The sequence below is a fragment of the Hippoglossus stenolepis genome, chromosome 21 (genome assembly GCF_022539355.2).
Source record: "Hippoglossus stenolepis isolate QCI-W04-F060 chromosome 21, HSTE1.2, whole genome shotgun sequence".
Taxonomy (NCBI): domain Eukaryota; kingdom Metazoa; phylum Chordata; class Actinopteri; order Pleuronectiformes; family Pleuronectidae; genus Hippoglossus; species Hippoglossus stenolepis.
Window position 1 is genome coordinate 10,716,018 of NC_061503.1, and position 18,197 is coordinate 10,734,214.

The following is an 18,197-nucleotide window of genomic DNA, read 5'->3' on the forward strand; positions in this document are numbered from 1 at the left end:
AAAGTTTCTTTAAATAAATGCTGCTGGTTTGTGTTAAGTTATTGGAGATGATTTCATGCCACTTGGACCAAAGCTTTATTGAACACAGCCGACAATATAAAAAAAATCTGACAAATATATTTTTTTAAAGTTTAGCCAAAATATTGATTCAGATGTTTTGCTTGGGGTATTTTTTCCCCCCAATCAAAATAATCAAACCCTTTGTTCTTCTCTTTTACCCCAAAATAAAACATTGAAGGTAAAAAACAATCATCCTTTGCACCGAATTAAAAACACAAACTTTCAGAGTGATTGAAAAACTCAGCACTTCATCCTTTAATTTACAAAGATAATAACACACAGACACTGTACAGTTAAACTCTGATTACTGCTGTGGGCAGAGCTGTAAACACACTCCGATCTCTTAAAAACTGTCATTAAGGCTCCTTGAGGAATCGCAATTCTTCACCACACCCGTCTGTTCACCTCAATTACATCGGGGACACTCACTGATCCAGTCCTCTATTGCTTTCTTACACATGCAACATGAACCTGTAGGGATGTGCGTGCAGGGGGGAGAAGTAGTTTTTCTTTTTTTTTAAATGTTTGTAGTCAGTCATATGCAACCAGAAGTCCACAGAAAGATGAGTTAATATATAACGGAGTTATCGATATGCAGGATCTGGAACTTAAATGAAAAACAGAGGATTCTCCACTTCTCTCCGCTCCTGTGAGTGTGAGTGTGAGTGCATGTGTGAGTCACTGACGAGGGTTGTGGTCGATGTGAAGCACGAAGAGGGCGACTCCCGGCTCGTTCTGGAGCGGACCAACCTCCAACAGAGATAATACAAAACAGCCTTTCTCCTGAAAACACAAAGAAAAAAATATTAATAGTATTTTTTTTTATAAACAGGCATATAAAATATTCAGGATTGCACCGCTGTTAATAGAAAATAGATTAATTTAATTGAAAAATGTATAAAATTTGTTTATTAGCAGGTCTGTAAAATCTTCCTTATATAAAAAGATTAAAAGTAAAAGTTAGATTAATGTCATTAAAGAAAGTATTAATGTTTTGTATACAAACAGGTCCATGTTCCATGTCATCTGTTTGTGTCTAATGTTTGTAGAACTCTTTTTGTTCCGTTGTGTTGTCTTGTTTGTTTTTATGTGAGGCAATGGACAAACCACGTGACAAATTTCCAAAGAGATTCTGACAATAAAGTGAAATTTTATCTAATTGAATCTAATCTAATCACAGTTTCCCAGAACCCAAAGTCACGTCTTTTGTATTCAGTTTAATGGAGAAACTCAGTTTACAGCCTGTTGTACATTAATATTTAACTCAAACTTAAACCTCTAACTTAGAGGCACACATTGACCCTGGTTCAACGTCTGAAACTGGAGTTTGGCCACTAGAGGGCAGTGAGCTCCATCGCAAACACACAAGCCTGTTGAACCAGGACTGATGTCGATGCTGGGACGTGAGCTGTGTGTGAACCCTTCAGTCTGGAGGCGCTCCAGCCTGTTGTCACCAGCTTCTAACAATAGACGACCTTTTATCCCTTTAACCGGCAAAGCTGTTGTTGAGTTTTTTTTTTTTCCCTCTGTCAGGAAAACAAAGAGATAAGCGATAAAACACACAGATCAGGCATCATAGTTCCCGACAAATACAAACAATGAGCGAGAGTGAAAAAGCTGCTCGACGAACAGAAAACTCACAGTGGTTGTTTTCCATCAATGTCGAAAAAGTAGAAAACTAATATATAGTTGTATTTTGTGTTCGTTTACTCTTTTGTGTCGAATGGTTTGTTATAATGTGTTTTTCCTATTTTCAATGAACCCCATTAAAAAGAGTCCATCCTTTCACAGTTTAATCAGTGAAAGCGTTGAGGCACAGAGGAAACAGATCAGTCAGGCTCTGTCTACACCGACGATAACTATCAGAATCCATCGATTTATTGGTGGCTGTCGTCTTTTCACGGGATTTGTTGAAAATATGGAAAATGCATTAAAATCACCAGCTTTGTCCTTAAAAGGCTCCAGGGTCAAACAAGGTTTCTCCTCCGAACTGTCTTTACCACCAAGTTCCAACAGCGGGGAAAGCTGCTAAATAAAAACTAAACAACATCCACAAATCAAATAACCCTTTGAAAAGAAAAGAAACGCTGTACTTTTAAATCACAAGCTGTTCCTATCAGTCAGTGGATCAGTAAAGGTTTGTTGCCCCAGGTCGCATCTTTGTCGTTAACTAAATACTTTTAAAGGTCAACGTGACTTTGAGCAGGGGATCATCACCGGGAAATTTTCTCCTTTGTTCTGTGCATATTTGTTAATTATGCTCAGGCCCTTGACAGTTGATCTATTTACGGCTGTTTCCTTCTGGCAACAGATAACTCGCTTTTTCTCGACTCTGTCCAGGTAGTGATAAGACACCACCCATTTACCGTCATTATCCAGCCTGTGACACTTCCTCTTCTCAGAAACTGGAGAGAGAAAAAAAAAAAAGAAACGACTGCCGAGTGGCTTTCCCTCAATCTGCAGCTGAGATCTAGACGGTTTCCCCTCTGGCAACAAGTTTACTTTTTTAAATCTATTTATCTTCCTATCAGATTGAGCAGCGCTTTTTTTTAAATTTAATTTTTTTAATCTCCACCTTAAACAAAAACTTTGTCTCTTGACTCAGTTTCAGGGCCGACGAAGCCTCTGACTCCACCTCGCCAAGTCCTGACAGGACTCGGGGCAGCGCAGACCACACTGACAGATCATCGCCATAACAACACGCTGACTCACTTCTTGACACGAGTGAATCAGCCGGCACGATGTCCCAGCTCTCACTTCAGTGATTCCTGGGCTGCTGGGAAGACGAGGACGGGACCTGTGATTTGGGACTCGCCACAATGACTGCAGACATTTCTAAGAAGCCACAGCCTGTTTTACTGCGTGTGTGTGTGTGTTTTTCTGTGTGTGTGTGTTTTCAAGGCTCTATTTTGTCAACTAGGCAAAAATCCCATATAGAATCTGAATAAAAACAAAAGAAACAAAGCAGAAATTTGCATCCTTTAAAATAACAACTATGGTTTATTTACTGTTGGATTTATGTTTTAATTAGTTATTTCCATTGGTTGTGGAAACTGTGAAATCCTGTTAAACATATATTCATAAACTCCATATTTATATAGTTTAAACATTTGATATGTTCTCATCTGGGAAATTAAGTTGATAGGTTTTTGATAAATAGCCTTTTTTAACTTCCATAGAAATGTTTTCACAATATTCACATTATAAACTCACAGTAATGATTTAAATATGTAAGCGAGTGTGTGTACGTGTCTGTGTGTGTGTGTGTGTGTGTTTGTACCTGATGGCGTCTCAGAAGAAATTCTTGATGAGGGGAGTGACGAGTTTCACCCACAGCTTGACGTGGCGGTCCGGCCGCTCGAACGTGGAGCTGGACACCTCGCTGGAGCGCTGGTACAACGACTCCTGCTCCTGAGAGGTTAGAACACAGGTGTGAGCTCGGGAAAGAATTACTCACTCATTCGTCAGCATCGTTTCTCGCTGTGGTTAGAGAAAAAAAAAAAGAAGAATAATAGAAACGTCCAACCTCCTGCAGCTGGCTCTGCAGCTCCTCATTCTCCGTTACTATGGCGATTTGGGCCTCCAGGTCACGGTGAACTGAGCGGTAACCGAAATTGGGGGAGCCAATTAGAGTGAGGCAAGGCCGATCCTGCCCCTGGAGGTAATACCACAGACCTGCAGGAGAGGAAAAGCGCAGTGAGGTTAATTCTTCAGTGAGCCGCTTCCAGCAGGGATTTGTGTCGGGGCCCTAACCACAACTAAGAGGAAGCACATGCAGAAATCCCCTGCGTCGATCCAAAACCCCAAAGTATGAGAGAGTGTACATCCTCGTCCTGAGGCTACGACTGAATGACGAGCCGCCGTCTCTCACGCTACATTCCACCGTGACCACAAGAAGAGCAGCCGAGCAGGGAGACCAACAGTGAGAGTAACGTTTTAGCTTTTGTTGTTTTCACTGAGTCAAACGTACACCCTCATATTTCTTAAGGAGCATCAAAGGGATGAATAATCAAAAGTTATATAAAAATAACTATATCAAATCTATAATATAAAAATTATATGCAAATAATCTGTAAAAGAGGGTAAAATTATTTTTAGTTGCATTTGGAAAACAAGAGGACAAACTGTACATTTTACAAATATTGATGCCAAACGGGTCTTTCCCCTTTTTAAAAGAAATGCATTATTAAGTAAGTAATTATTATAAATTGAATAATCTTTTGGTTTTAAACTGCTGATCAGACGCTATTAGCGATAAGAGGACGTCCCTTTGGGCTCTTTATAAACTAAACCACTAATTGAAAAGTAAAAGTCTGAGTGTAGATCTCAGCAGGTGTAATCTGTGCCCCGTTGTTTCACCTTTGGCGTGGAACGTCCACTGCGGCCTGTGGTACTCGTGCAGGTGAACCCTCTCCTGTTGGCCCAGCTGGCACACCTGGTTGTAAAACTGCCTGGCGATGTGGACGTATGCGGCGGGGATCGCCCCGGCGACGCCCTTCGCCCCGAAGAAGCCGTTGACCTCGGGGGAGGCGGTGAGGATGCGGTAGTTGGTCCCGGCTCCGAGCACCAGCCGCATGTACGCCCGCGTCAGGTTGAAGTAGCCGGACGTTAGGAAAACGGTGGAGTCGGGCCCCGCGTCTGTCAGCAAGCGCTGGAGGTTCGGCGGGAGACAGGAAGTGGAAGTTACAGGCGTGTTTCTAGTTCCTGACATTGTGAAAAATTGAACTGATATGAAATCAACTTCTTCAGAAACATGGTCGTTAATGTTTAATTACTGCTGAACTCACAAGGTCATTAAGGAGTTGGACAATATGGCCTAATATCTATTATCAGGATGATTTGATGATTAAATAAGTTTCTGTTTAACACATCAGGACATTTTACTTCCTTCCTCATGTTTGAATTTAGGTTACTGTGTGATGTATTTAGAATTATGGATTTCTGGACTGGAGTGTGGGCTGAAATTATGGTTAAAGGTCACTGTTCTTGTTGCCATTTTTTATTCAAACTGATTTATTTATTGCAAATTATCAAAGTGTATCACTGTAACAAAAGTAATTCTGATTTTAAAAACTTGCAAATGAAGTTGAGAATCATATCATGCATTTACTTTTTCTCTGTTTGAGCTTTATGACAAAATTATTCATGTTCCCTTTCAACTCAGTGGTCGGCTTCAAAAACCTGTGAATGAATGAAGAAAACTCTGAATCTCCAAATGTCCATTTCTGAAATGTAAAATGTTAAACATACTGAGTTACAGTACACGGGAACAGTCCTGCACCAGAGCTCATGTTATTGTGTTCATTCCCAGGATATGTGACCAATTAACCTTGAATAAAATAATCATCCACTGTTTATCAGTCTCAATGTTGTTTATTAGTCACATGTTCAAAATGTGATATTTATGACTTGTTAAGAAAAACAAGGTGAAAGGTCAACTTCAGTAAAGCTTTATCAGCGCTGAGCATAAAAAGGTGTGTTCATGACTCGGGCCAATCAGAAGAGGCCGGGGGTGCGGGGGGGCCTCACCTGTGTGACCTGCTCGTCCACCTGGATGCCCAGAGGTCTCATCTGCACCAGAGGGAACACCCACGTGTCCTCCTCCCCCTCGCTCATCCCCTCGTCCTCAGAGTCCTCCCACCGGTTAAGGAGTCGCTGCCTCGTGTGGGCCGTGTTCATGACCTCCATGATGCGTTCCCTCGCCACTGTTGAGAAGTCCTGTCTGTTGCCTGGTTGCCGTGGGGATACAAGGGAACGAAACGAGTTTACACGGTGACAAAGATAAGTGGGAGTACTGGGGGACGGTCAAACTGTTCACTGGGTCACAGCGCACTCTGGGTTATGGGTAAGTGGGTGTATGCACAACCGAAGTATGTACAGGCGCGTGTGCACGTTCTTACGAGGGGACGCAGAAATCATTAGATGGGTTCAACTTTGCCACTTACTTGTTTTATTTCTCTCCTTACAAATTACATTTCATTAATTTTACCAGTGTGTTTGTGTCTTTTGTGTGTTTGTGTGTGTGTGTGTGTTGCAGTTCCCACTACGTATCGTCTTCCAGCAACACACTGACATCACAACTCTATTCCTGGTGTTCGTTACCACGGCGGTGCAGTCCTGCAGACATGATGTCATTCATCCCTCAAACTAACATCCTGGCAGTCTGCGCTCAAGTTACGGACACACTGTACGAGCGCGAGTGTGTGTTTGTGTGTGTCTACAGAGAAGATCCTGACAATTTCACATCCGGCTGCATGGCTAGCCAACCGCAAGAGCTCTCTACAGCTATCTAACTGCACACAGCACGCACGCACGCACACACACACACACACACACACACAAACACACACACACACACACACACACACACACACACACACACACACACAGTCCAACCATCATTTATTCGCCTGTCTAAGCTTTCAAGCTCCATTAGCAAAATCCTTCGTCTCCTCTGGCTAAAAATCGGAACCCCGCCATCCGAACCGAACATGAGGTGTCAAAACATGTTGGGGGGGTAAACATTCGTCTGTGGACACGCACGCGCGCACACACGCACACACACGTTCGGTTTCCTACCTTTGTACGGATGCACCATGCCCTCCAGCATGTTGACCGAGTCGTCGGGCTGCAGCTGCAGGGAAACGTCCCCCACAGCCTCCACCAGGTCGGAGAAGAAGTCGGCGACCTCCCTGCAGTTCTCCAGCAGCACGTAGCGGTCCTGTCTGTTGGTGAAGTACGAGTCGCTCAGGTTGGCCCTGGAAAATGAGGGAGGGGGACGGATTTTAAGAAACCAGGGAGCGTAAAAGGGTTTTGGGGACAGGTCATATGAGAATTTACTTTCTAAAACCAGGTTTATCTGAAGTCTGGTGCAACTCTGAACTCCAGCTGGGAAGAAGAAAAAAAAAAAAAAAATCAATAAATGTTTCATGTATGCATAAGGAGAGAATAAGGTTCAAGGTGAGGATATTTTTCCCTTCAGTCCTGCACACATGGACCCATTTGCAAGTTTGACCTTGGATCCCTGTCGACAAACAGCTGCCCAAAGTGTAGATGTAGAGGAGCCAGGTTACAAATAGACAATGTCTGAAAGTGTCCCGCTGTTTAAAATAACATCACATCTCCCCGCTCTGCCTTTTCAGATCAACTAAACATGAACACACAACAATAATGAACTTTCTCTTTTCAAACTTCCAGCTCGTACAAGGAAGCTGCACTAGGATTTGTCTCCAGGCTAGTGAGTGTCTCCCAAGTCCATTTATAGTGTGTTTGAAATTTTTTTTTCACCAGTCTAAATTGCACAAGTGTCTGAAGGCTCGATTGTTCCTGCCACAGAGAACACGATCCCCTGACAAGAGAAAATTAATCCAAAGCATGTTGGGACAACAGAAACAGGTTGTGAACCCAATAATCTGTCAAGACGCCAAGAGAACATTTCTCTGGAACTGATGGCCAAGTTACACACTCAAGTGGAATTTAAGTAATGCTTTAAAGGTTATATTTGATGTCGTGTCTATTGTCTGATACATGTGTTACATTGTTTAGGTCGACTAGACATTGGGACCAGCGTGTGACATTATGTGTCCTGAGGTGAAATGGAGTGGAAACCACGAATCAACAGAAGACGGGCTCGGACCACACCCACTGTTCTCCATTTTCTCGGTATGTTGAAATGTGAGCGGAGGACACATCCCAGAAACGACGGCGTGTAACACCTTTGCTTTGATTGCGTAAATGTTCAATGGAGCAGAGCAAGATTAAACCAGGGTGAAAGCGGGTGAGGAGGCGGAGGAGAACTCAACACAGGTGAACTCTCCTCATCCTGGAAGCCAACGTACCCGCTGATGATGATGCTGTCGTCGAACAGGTAGACTTTGATGTGCTGGACGCCGATGGTCTCGTTGAAGCGCTGGGGCACGAGCATCCGCAGCAGGCCCCTCAGGTCCGGCGTGTGGTACAGGGAGACGCGCATCTGAGAGGTGAAGCGCTGCAGCAGCGGCAGCAGCATGGTCCTCGAGTTGATCTGCCCTGCACGTTAGAGAAGAGACACCATCAGGACGGTGAGCGCGGTGAACGCTCTGCGCTGAAAAAGACCTCGTGGGGAGCGGAGACGGACCTCGTGATCCGCGGGTGTAGTCCAGGAGTATGGAGACCTTCAGGTCAGGGGAGTGACTGTGGTCCTGTGAGCGCTGGAGAGCTTCCTCCATACAGTCCACCTGATTAAAAACAGGAACAGGCATCAAAACATGACTAAAAAAGTGCTGCATGGATTGACGGCCATGATGCAGAGTTTAAAAAAGGGTCAAAATTCAACTTTGCTGGTAAACCAGAGACATTTAACACTTAAAAAAAAAAAAATGAATTCCAAAGAGCTCCATCACATAATTTATCGGAATCCTACAGCTTCCTCTGCAGCCACAAAGATCTTTATACTTTCATATATAAACACTTTGAGTTCCCCTCACTTAACACAAACCAAGTTTCTGCAAGACGCTTTATAACGAAAACAATTAACTGATTAGTTGAGAAAAGAAAAAGAAAAAAAGGTTTAAAGCCGAATAAATCATCTAAGTAATGTATCGCATATACCACATGTGCATTTGACAACGTTTCACAAGTCGCACAACAATAGGCAAACGTGACGCGTCACCACACAATGTCGGTAAACGCGCCAGTAAAACATTTATTGGTTCCAGTAGAGGGGATCTTTGGGGACCTGTGCCCCACCAGCGCTCAGAGGCCTTCAAGTTTCCTCTGAGGCAAATCGGACAATGAGTGGGAGCTCACAGGAAAACAGCTGCAGGTGCATCTGGATAGAAAATGTTTGTGTTCGGTTTTCTCGCTGAAACTCAAGCTCTGTAAATCAGAGCATAAAAAGTGAATGCTTACTTTACATCCAACATGAAGGAAGGTGCACGTGATGGTGAAATGTGTCCGACTTACACCTGACACCAAAATATCTTAGTTTCTAAAACTAAAAGTAGTTTAAACAATGGGGACAACAGTGTTTGTTTTTGGGTGGAGTTGAATATGATTAATTAAAAATTAAAAGCTGCATCAGTTACAATAGAAACACCTTTGACCTTTACCCCCAACCACTTATTAGTGACCTCTGATATGGACCATAAGCCCTGCCTCCTCCAAGTTAGCGGATGTGAGATGGACCAAAATTAAGTGTCAAATTTCACATTGAATACATTTTTCTCAAAGACGTTTCCTGTCATTTTAATTTACTCTTATCACCCTGATGTTTGTTCAAGTTTTCAAGTTTCTGATAAATTTGGTTTTAATTAGTAATTTGATGCTACAAAACCCAGGGCTGGTCGAGCGTGTGTATCAGCGGGACCACGACTCCACACCACGATCATGACTGTGCAAACTCTGGATCCAAATGAGGTCAAGAGCACAACTTGGTGGCGCCTGTGTCCCAGATATTTTTGGCTTGATTTTTGTACAGAAGGAGGAAGAGGAGACACATCGTCCATCTTCACGTCTTGTTTACGAGTTTGCAGTTCTCATCTTTCCTGCCTTTTGTTGCCACATTAGTATAATATTTTGGCACATTACTGCCGCCCTTCGGACCGATGGAACCCCGTGAAACTATTGGCCGGAGTGTGCATCGCATGGTCGTGTGCGTACATAGCGTCCATTGCATATGGCGTGCTCAAGAAAAACACTAGATTTCATTTTCACATTATTCTCATCGCCTGCACCTGCACTAAAGCCAATACACTGGACAGGTGTGACTGTCAGTATCAGGCAGGTCTCCTTTGTGCTGCGCCTGGGACTCGGGCTTCACGGTGAAATATTACCTGCAATTTGCGTTCTTCGCTCCAAACCACACACCACGCTCACATTCTTCTACCGACCAGAGCCGAGGTTACTGTGTCCGATTACGAGCGAAACCCCCGGGCCCGAAAAGAACGAGTCACGTAGACTGGCTGCACCTTTCTAACTCACATTTCTAGTAATCCGTCATCTTAGGGGTTGGCAGCTGTCACAGCAGATCCAAAGGCTTTTAGGTGTAATTAAGCATGTTTGACTTGTCTCTGCCTTTTACTGTAATTCACCCCCTCTGCTGCTGCTGCTGCTGCTGCCGCTTGGCCGACCAGGAAAAAAAGAAAGGACGTGAAAAACAGCTGAATATGAGCATCGGTCCAGACAGCGGTTTGCTCTGGGTTAACGTTGTTATGCTAGGCTTTCCAAGCATGAAGAACAGCAGGCTATCATATGCCAACACTGGTCTCCTTATTCCCATAAACCCTTGCATTTTGAGGTCTTTCCTTGTAACTGGCCCGGAGTACATTTCATTCTGAACAAACCACACTGCGGTTTTCTTGGAACACGACTCTGACTCACATTTTCTGGCATCTCTGACCAGTTATTTGGCGCGTGTCTGTGTTTCAACAGCATTGTTCTCACCTGCCCGAAAAAACTAAAGCAGGTAAATTCTGCAGAAACATAAGCCGTCGGTTTTCTCACCATCTCCTGCTCCAGCTGACCTGTTCCCAGATACAAGGAGGCCATCACCACTCGCCTCTTTGCGGTCTTGATTCGTGCCTGTGGTGAGAGGGAAGAGGGAAACACAACAAAGAATCATGACGGAGGATGAAAGGACGGAACGAGGACATGCAGGCGTCAGGAATCTGGTCACAAAGGTCTGATACTATGAAAAGGCCGGACTCATGATGGGCTCATTTTCTGCCAGTAACAGCACAAGACATATCCAAAGTAAACTGACAGAAACTTAATGAGTAAATAACAAATTGCTTTTCTAATGTTTGTGTCTTGTCTGTTGACGTTTAGACCAGACTATAATGCATTTTTTTTATTTAAGTTATACATTTCAACCACTAGGGACATTCAGGTTTAGAAGGTGTTTCGACATCGATGCGTTTGCTGTAAAAAACACGTTATGGTTTGTGGAAAAATGACATTTTTCAAGCTCGAGCTATATCTGCATCTATCGGTTCAGTTAATTTTCCATTAATTTGACCATTTTCTTCTTGAAATATAATTTGACTGCAAAACACAGAGCCCGACATGATGTCCCCGACAACCCGAAAGAAATCTATCTTTCCAATTATCAAAATATTTGCTGATTGATTTTAGGAAGACGTAAATGTAATTCAACTTTTTATGGAATTTGTATTTGTCTTACTATGTGTCATGTGACCTTTAGTACAGAGTTACCACCTCTACTAGTAAATAAAGTAACCGCATTACTTCCTTTTCATTTTGCTTCAGGCACAACAAATGTTTTGGCCGACTGCACTGGCAAGTGTCATCACGATTTACTACCATCAATCAGCCTGACATTTAGTAACAAAAAGGAAAGTGCGTGCGTGTGTGTGTGTGTGTGTGCACACATCAAGTGATCCAAAAATACGGCAGCAAAACGCCATTCAACCTTCTCAGTCTTCATTGTTATGGGAAAATGTTGATGAAACAAATGTGGTGTCTTTGTGAAGCACACCCATTCACACACCCTTGTAACTCACTTTATGATCACTTGAACATAAAGTGGTATTAAACTGTGTGTAGTATTTTTTAAAACCAATCATCTTCAGGGATCAAGAAGGTCGTCAAATCAAACACTTCTTCTGAAAGTTGCCCATATCATCTATGTATTACACTGCGTTTATTTGTCGGATACAGACGAAACAAAGCAGTACCACAGGAAATCATGGGCGGGGCAGTGTAGCTAGGAGTTCAGGTGAGACGACCATTAGAAAGGAGCACGGAATTTCAACGATGGCTTGAGGAGACACTTTGAGGTTTGGCAATAAACTACAGGCGTCTATTATCACAACCTCCACCGCCATGGTTGTTGTTGTTGTAAGAAACTCTTGACTCTGCGCTGCCCATTAGTGGAAACGGACGTATCTCATAAGAAAATAAATGGGGGAGGAACATTTAGTTTTTCATTTTTCATTTCGGGACAAAAGTCAAAAAAACGTTGAGAATTAGGTCAAACTAAATCAGGAGAAGAAATATGTTTGTTTTTTTCTATTTTGAATATGGCGAAGTCAAAATGTCAAGAATAAGTGTGAAAATGTGAAAACTAAACTTGGAAGAGGAGGCTGAATTCTTTAATACATTTAATAATAATTAGCAGTGACAATGTCAAGTCACTTCAGAGCGGAACAATGACCATAACCAGCTGCAGTGACAGGAGCTCAACTCAGGTGAGAGGAAACAAATTTAATCTGCTGGGACATTATTACTTCCTCAAGCATTTTCTTTGTTTATCTGTCATAGTACATACAGATATAAAAGTGATCACAATCAAGTCTGACTCATATCAACCTTTGATGTGAAGAACTCTGGCTCCGTTTTTATTTTTTTAACCATTCCTTTACCCCAGAAGCGAACCCTGTTGTTATGACAGTGACACTGACCTTCATGGTCTGGTAGAACTGGTCGGGTGATCTGAGAATGTGGATGTGGGTTCCCGGCACCCTGAAGGCGGGAACGTGCTCTGCCATCCATTTGAAGTGGGCGCAGAGGCCGTCTGCGCTGCCCTGAGCTCCGGCTGACCCTGTGGGCCTTGTGATGCGATACGGGGCCGGGTCGGCTTCGGCCAGCAGGGGAGCGAGCAGCAGCACGGAGGAGCTGGAGGAAACATGGAAATAAAGAGATAGAGTGGTTTGTTTGTCCGTTTGTTTGTAAGGACGATAAGAGATTACCACAAAACTCAGTGGAAGGATGTGTCCAGAGAGAACCCGTTCAAAATGTGGGCATATCCGGATCATGGGACAGATCCAGGAAGGCTTTTCACTACTTCAACATTGCAAGATTGGACATTTTTCAACATTTTCCTTGATTTCTTTGGGAATAATTCATGGATCTTGATGAAAATAATCATGTTTAGGGGGACTGATATTAATGAGTGTGTGCAGTTGGTGCAGATTCAAATAAAGAGGGCTGCTGGGGCTCAGCATAAGGGCTCAAGGGTGGTAATGTTGGTCTGTCCTCCACTTTGGACTGAAGAGAATTACAAGAACAAGGATCCCACCAACTCTGCTCCCCTGACATTTGAGTTAGTGCCATCATGAAGCTGACATTAGTAGAAGCAGCTATTGGATGCTACTGTCCACACCCTTTAAAATACTTCTTCTTAAGTCAGTTTTCCTTCTAGTAAATGCGTTTGATCAAACAGTAAAAACAAGCATGTTTTTCTATTTCTGACTTTATTTCTTCTCTTTTAAAGTCTTCATGGAAACCCAGGTGACAGTGTGGAAAACAACCAATCAATATGGACATGTCTCCTGTCTTCCTCCTCGTCGGGGAAGACGAGGTGAGACAAAGCGTGTCAGCTGTATCACAACACACGGGTGTCAGACCTTTCTCACCAGCAACAGGAACACACCAGCACAATATAGGTAGTTCAACTGGTCCACCGAGCTAAAACTAACGTGGCGCAATAGGATAAATCCTCCCTTCACGGAGGTTATAATGTCCGGTTTTACTTGAAACTGTTTTAGCGACACATTGGTCCAACAGTATGATTTACATTGTCTTATTCTGAAATGGTGTATTTTGTTGTTTAACCTACCCTGATGAATATGAATGGGATGGACTAAATAAAATATAATAATAAAGACACCTACAGCAAAACCATATATATATATAAAGCAACACATTCAACAACTTGGACACATTTTTTGAGAATTCATACAATTAACTCAAGAAAAAAAAAGTGATGGATAAATCAATAATGAAATAAACAATAATGAAAATCGCTCCTACAGCTGCTGCCTAAGAAATACCTCAGTCATTACAGGGGACTACATTAGTCTTAGCTTGCTCTACTTACAGTAATGGCAGCTCAATGCAAGTTTAATAAAGCGATTTTAAGTACATGGAAACTAACGATTATTTACTCACTTTGTCAACAAAGTTTTTCAGTTGACGATCATGGAAACGGTTGTAATTTTCCGTCAGTGGACTAAAGGCTGCTTTACACATCTGGGTATAGGATCAACACAGAGCCTGCACATGTAGCCTGCCATTGCGGGCATTCATGTGTGTTGTTATGTGTTGTTCTGCAATTACATTGCCAAACGCTAGCTGGAGGTGGGCTTTTTTTATCCCCCTGTGAACTGAGCAGGACTTGTTGGAAGATAGTACATGTTGAATAAAAGAGAGAAGACGTCAGAGCAGATGATGTGTGCGATGATATAAGAGATTGAGGGTTGAAGGAGCCCTTGTTTTATGTGATTGTCCGGTAAAAATAAATCCTGTACAAGACATCCCAGTAGTTTCTTTGTGAGTAGTGGAAGGTACGAGACTACGCCCTGCCTACACACGTCAATTCTACGTTGACCTCATTGTGTTTAACCGTAAAAGACACAGATTGAAGACCGAACTGTGTGTCTGGTTTGTCTTTTGTCAGTGTCCTACATTTCACCCCGACACCACAGTCATCCCTCTCCTTTTTGTCTCCGACATAAAATCACATAATTGGGTCTGACAATGCAGCCACATTAAATAAAGACAGGGTGGAGCAGTGTTAACCTCAGAGATCACAAGCTGATTGTCAGGAGTCACTCCGCTCGCCCGCCTTTCTATTCATTATGACCAAACTTCACGAACACACAAACACACACTGGGTTTACGTTTGGGTTCGGATTTGAACCACAAAGGCCACTTACAACGAGCTGGAGGAAACAAAAGTCGCATGAAAACAGAAAAACACAGAGCAGGGCTTCGCTCCAAAGCCACTGTGCTGAGTTAGACGTTCTGCAGCAAACACACGAGAGGGGATTTCCCTGTTATTTGCAATTTAAATCATAAAAACATACTTTACTCACTGAGCCATAGAACAACTGCAGCATCAAAGGGAACATCCTCACGTTCATGGAGCTTAAGCCAAGATATCTTTTACAACAGTGTAAATGACAAACGTATATGTACATAGAGGTGAGATCAGGTTTGTAATACACCAAGCTTATGTAATGGTCCTTAACTGAACTCAACGCCTTTACAATTTTCTGGAAGTGGTTAAAGATATAGGGGTGTGACAGCAGATAAGGAACACCCTTTGACACTACTAGAGCAGTGTCTGTTCTCAACCTGCCAGTTTGGAATGGGCCGTTGACTTGGCCTGTGGTAATGTTGTTGTTTTATGTTTCTGAACATGTTTAAGTGACCTGCAACAATTGAGCAAGTAAACACCGTCTGCAGGAAGCTGCACCACAGCTGCTGCACAAAGAGCTGTTCACCTGTTTATTCAAAGATCAGGGAAGCTCAGTACACAGAAACCCGAACTGGAGAATCCGTTTGTTTTTTTGACAGTTGTCGTTAACAGACAGTTCTACAATAAACTCACTTTTTATTGTTTGTGTGCTGGACGTTGTGTGCGGGGCTTTATATTAACAGTCTATGGGGCAGAGCAAAGGTAGAAAACTTTGTGTTCATCCTACCTGATTTATTTGCAGTGAAGATTTTAAAGTCAATGTTTTTTTTTCGTAAAATGAAACAGAATTTACTTTATTACTGTCAAAATGTGTTGATTATCTGCAATGTGCATTGTGAGATATGTGTTCCAAAGTCAGACAGACGTTTGTGGTATTAGTGGATGAAGATGTTTACATGCCTTCTTTTAATTACAGGGATGAGATGAGCAAATGTAAAATCCTCTCAGACTACATTGAAATAACCTAAATGCTTCTCTCAAACAGAAACAAAGTAGATCTGTTAATCCTGACACAAACACACTGCATTATGGTCTCCGTTGATGCCATTTGAATAAAACCTATAATTTCAGCAGTGTTGCACGTCATTACAAGACAAGCGATTTGATGCCTGGGACTGAGGTGGAGTTAACTTCCTTAGATGTAATGAGGTGAGAGGTTAAGTTGATAAACTGAGGATTTAGCTGGTAATTTCAATGAATAGAGGAGCTGTTTGCTTCGGTATGTGTCTGCGCCACATCCCTCCTGATTTTAAGCATGTGATTGCAGAAAATGCTGCGTCTGTCTTCCGCTTAATTCCCCACAATTCAGAAATCCCTGACTGGGAATCACACTTTATCCTTAAAGGATTTAGATCTTCATTCTTCTCAGTGGATCTAGACTGATTTGACAAACTTGAAAAGCTGTTTATTTTCTTCCACTTTTATAGTTTATAACATGTAGACAAGTACTATAATTCATACTGTAATGCTAAAAATATGTGAGTGTTGAACGTTAGTTAGCACTAATATGCTGCAAAAGAGCAAAAGTCCATAAAAGACCACAAGAAAGAAAGATAAGTTGATGACAAAGAGTAATTTATTTTGTTGAAATATTTTTATTTTGGGACATGAGTGATCGAGATATTTCTGTAAAAGAGGACAAATTTGATATCATTAAGAGGACCAATTTAATATATATTATTTTATGCATTACACATGATAATAAAGACGTCAAAACAATGAATCCGAAGGAAAATTACAGATAATTAAAACAGTGGGGTGGGTTTGGTTGCTGCCCTAAATGTTTTAATATTCCTCCTCTTTTCCAGAATATTCTGGTGAACTTTTACTTTGAATTCTTCGTCTCTTGCCTTGAAAAACTTGAGGGGAAATGTGGAATCTAACTGATGATGTTGCCGGAGAGAAAATTACAGCGATGACCTTTCCCATCTCTTGCTCGTCTTCGATTATTTTATGTATTTTTCAGCTGGGAGCACATGTGGGTTTTCTATTCTGTCCTGTTGTGGACTATGTGGACCTTTTTATGTTTATTACAAATAAAGTAAAGTAAAGAGGGAGCATTGCTGTTGTTAGTTAACACTTTCTCCTGCCAAACTGTGGGTACACTGTGAACTGTGTCAAACCAGCTCCACCTCCATGTTGGACTCTGGGGTTAATCAGCTTTCCCAGCATCCTCCTCTTCAGAATAACGTGTAAACTCAAACTATGAGGCAGCATAACAGTATTATAACACTGGTGTCGTCCGTGTGTCAGGTTTCCTTTGGCAAACATGTCATCCACTGTTACATAACAGGAACACCATGTACAACCTCTGACTTATTTGCCCTGAAGGTGAGTTGCTGTTTGCTCAGCTGACTCTGGAGGTGCTACTATACTAATCGGTCAATAACGAGCTTTCAAATTGTCGCTATAACGCATTAGTTCCACGCAGACACGCCACCAATCAGCGGATAAAAGTGATGAACCGCTGGCGTCGCGTTGATTCTGGGTTCAAAACACGACCGTGTCCGATAAAGGACGCATTAGCATCTGTAGCACTGCGGGGTGAGGAGACATAAGAGATAAAAACACGGGTGGGGACTCTCGTGTCTGTGTCCCCGAGGACGAGCCGCGTCTCTTACCCGCCTCGTCTGTCCCGTGCACGGAAGAGCCGGTCCGATATCCGGGTGAAAACCCCGGCGATGGCCGGTGAGTACACGGAGTGCACCAGCCTCCTCCAGGACATGGGAGCCGCCATTGCTGCAGCGCTGACTCTTTGAAGGAACTTTATTGACACCGCGCTGAGTTCACAGACAGGAGTAGTAGTAGTTGCACTGCAGCTCAGGTGCACATTTGAAGTACTTATACTTCACTTGAGCATTTCTATCATGTTTCTATGATACTTTAACTGCATCTTATAAAAAAATATGATGCACCTCTACATTTATTTGACACCTATAATGACATTTTACAAATATGACATATAAAACACAACAAGAGCTTCTAAAATATGATGTAAAACTTCCAAAAGTATAAACAATTGGAGCAGAAAGTATTAATCAGTTATTTAATCTGTCAGAAAAATGAGATGGCAAGTATTTTTGCTAATTGTTTGGGAAAATAAAGTCCAATATATAACGATATAATGCTTAGCACAGTAAAGGGTTGTTCTGCGTTAGATTTATAAAGTTTTTGCTGTTTTTCAAGTAATTCTCTGCTCATAAAGAAGAGTTTAAAATCGCAACCTTCACCTAGGAGCAAAAATTTGTCTTTAGAATGTAAAAATAATTATTTGACATTTATTGTGATCATTATCGATACTGACTGTTGTGAATATTGTAATCATCACATAATTTTGGCCATATCCCCCAGCCCTATAATGAATAGCTCATATTTCCAGGTACTAATAGCTGCTTTACCTTCACACTTTTAATTGAAAAAAAAAAAAGGATTGAGA

General features: G+C 42.2%; 1 protein-coding gene across 4 annotated transcripts; it reads right to left on the reverse strand.

The window, feature by feature from the left end:
• Window positions 1-288: 288 nt before the first annotated feature.
• Window positions 289-17,517, reverse strand: LOC118100365 (CDP-diacylglycerol--glycerol-3-phosphate 3-phosphatidyltransferase, mitochondrial). Of its 4 annotated transcripts, none has more exons than XR_004694429.2 (12): window positions 17,383-17,517; window positions 12,462-12,675; window positions 10,543-10,620; window positions 8,177-8,276; window positions 7,899-8,088; window positions 6,640-6,818; window positions 5,590-5,789; window positions 4,420-4,711; window positions 3,587-3,735; window positions 3,341-3,471; window positions 2,773-2,833; window positions 289-843 (listed from the first exon to the last, which is right to left on the reverse strand). XR_004694429.2 is itself a non-coding variant. In XM_035145356.2 (11 exons), the coding sequence occupies exons 1-10, from the start codon at window positions 17,496-17,498 to the stop codon at window positions 3,352-3,354; spliced, it is 1,638 nt and encodes a 545-aa protein (XP_035001247.1). In that variant the 5' UTR covers window positions 17,499-17,517; the 3' UTR covers window positions 289-843; window positions 3,341-3,351. The 4 variants fall into 4 exon arrangements, 1 of the variants encoding a protein (XP_035001247.1); XR_004694430.2 differs by having other exon boundaries at window positions 2,773-2,836; XR_004694428.2 differs by having other exon boundaries at window positions 2,773-3,000.
• Window positions 17,518-18,197: the final 680 nt, after the last annotated feature.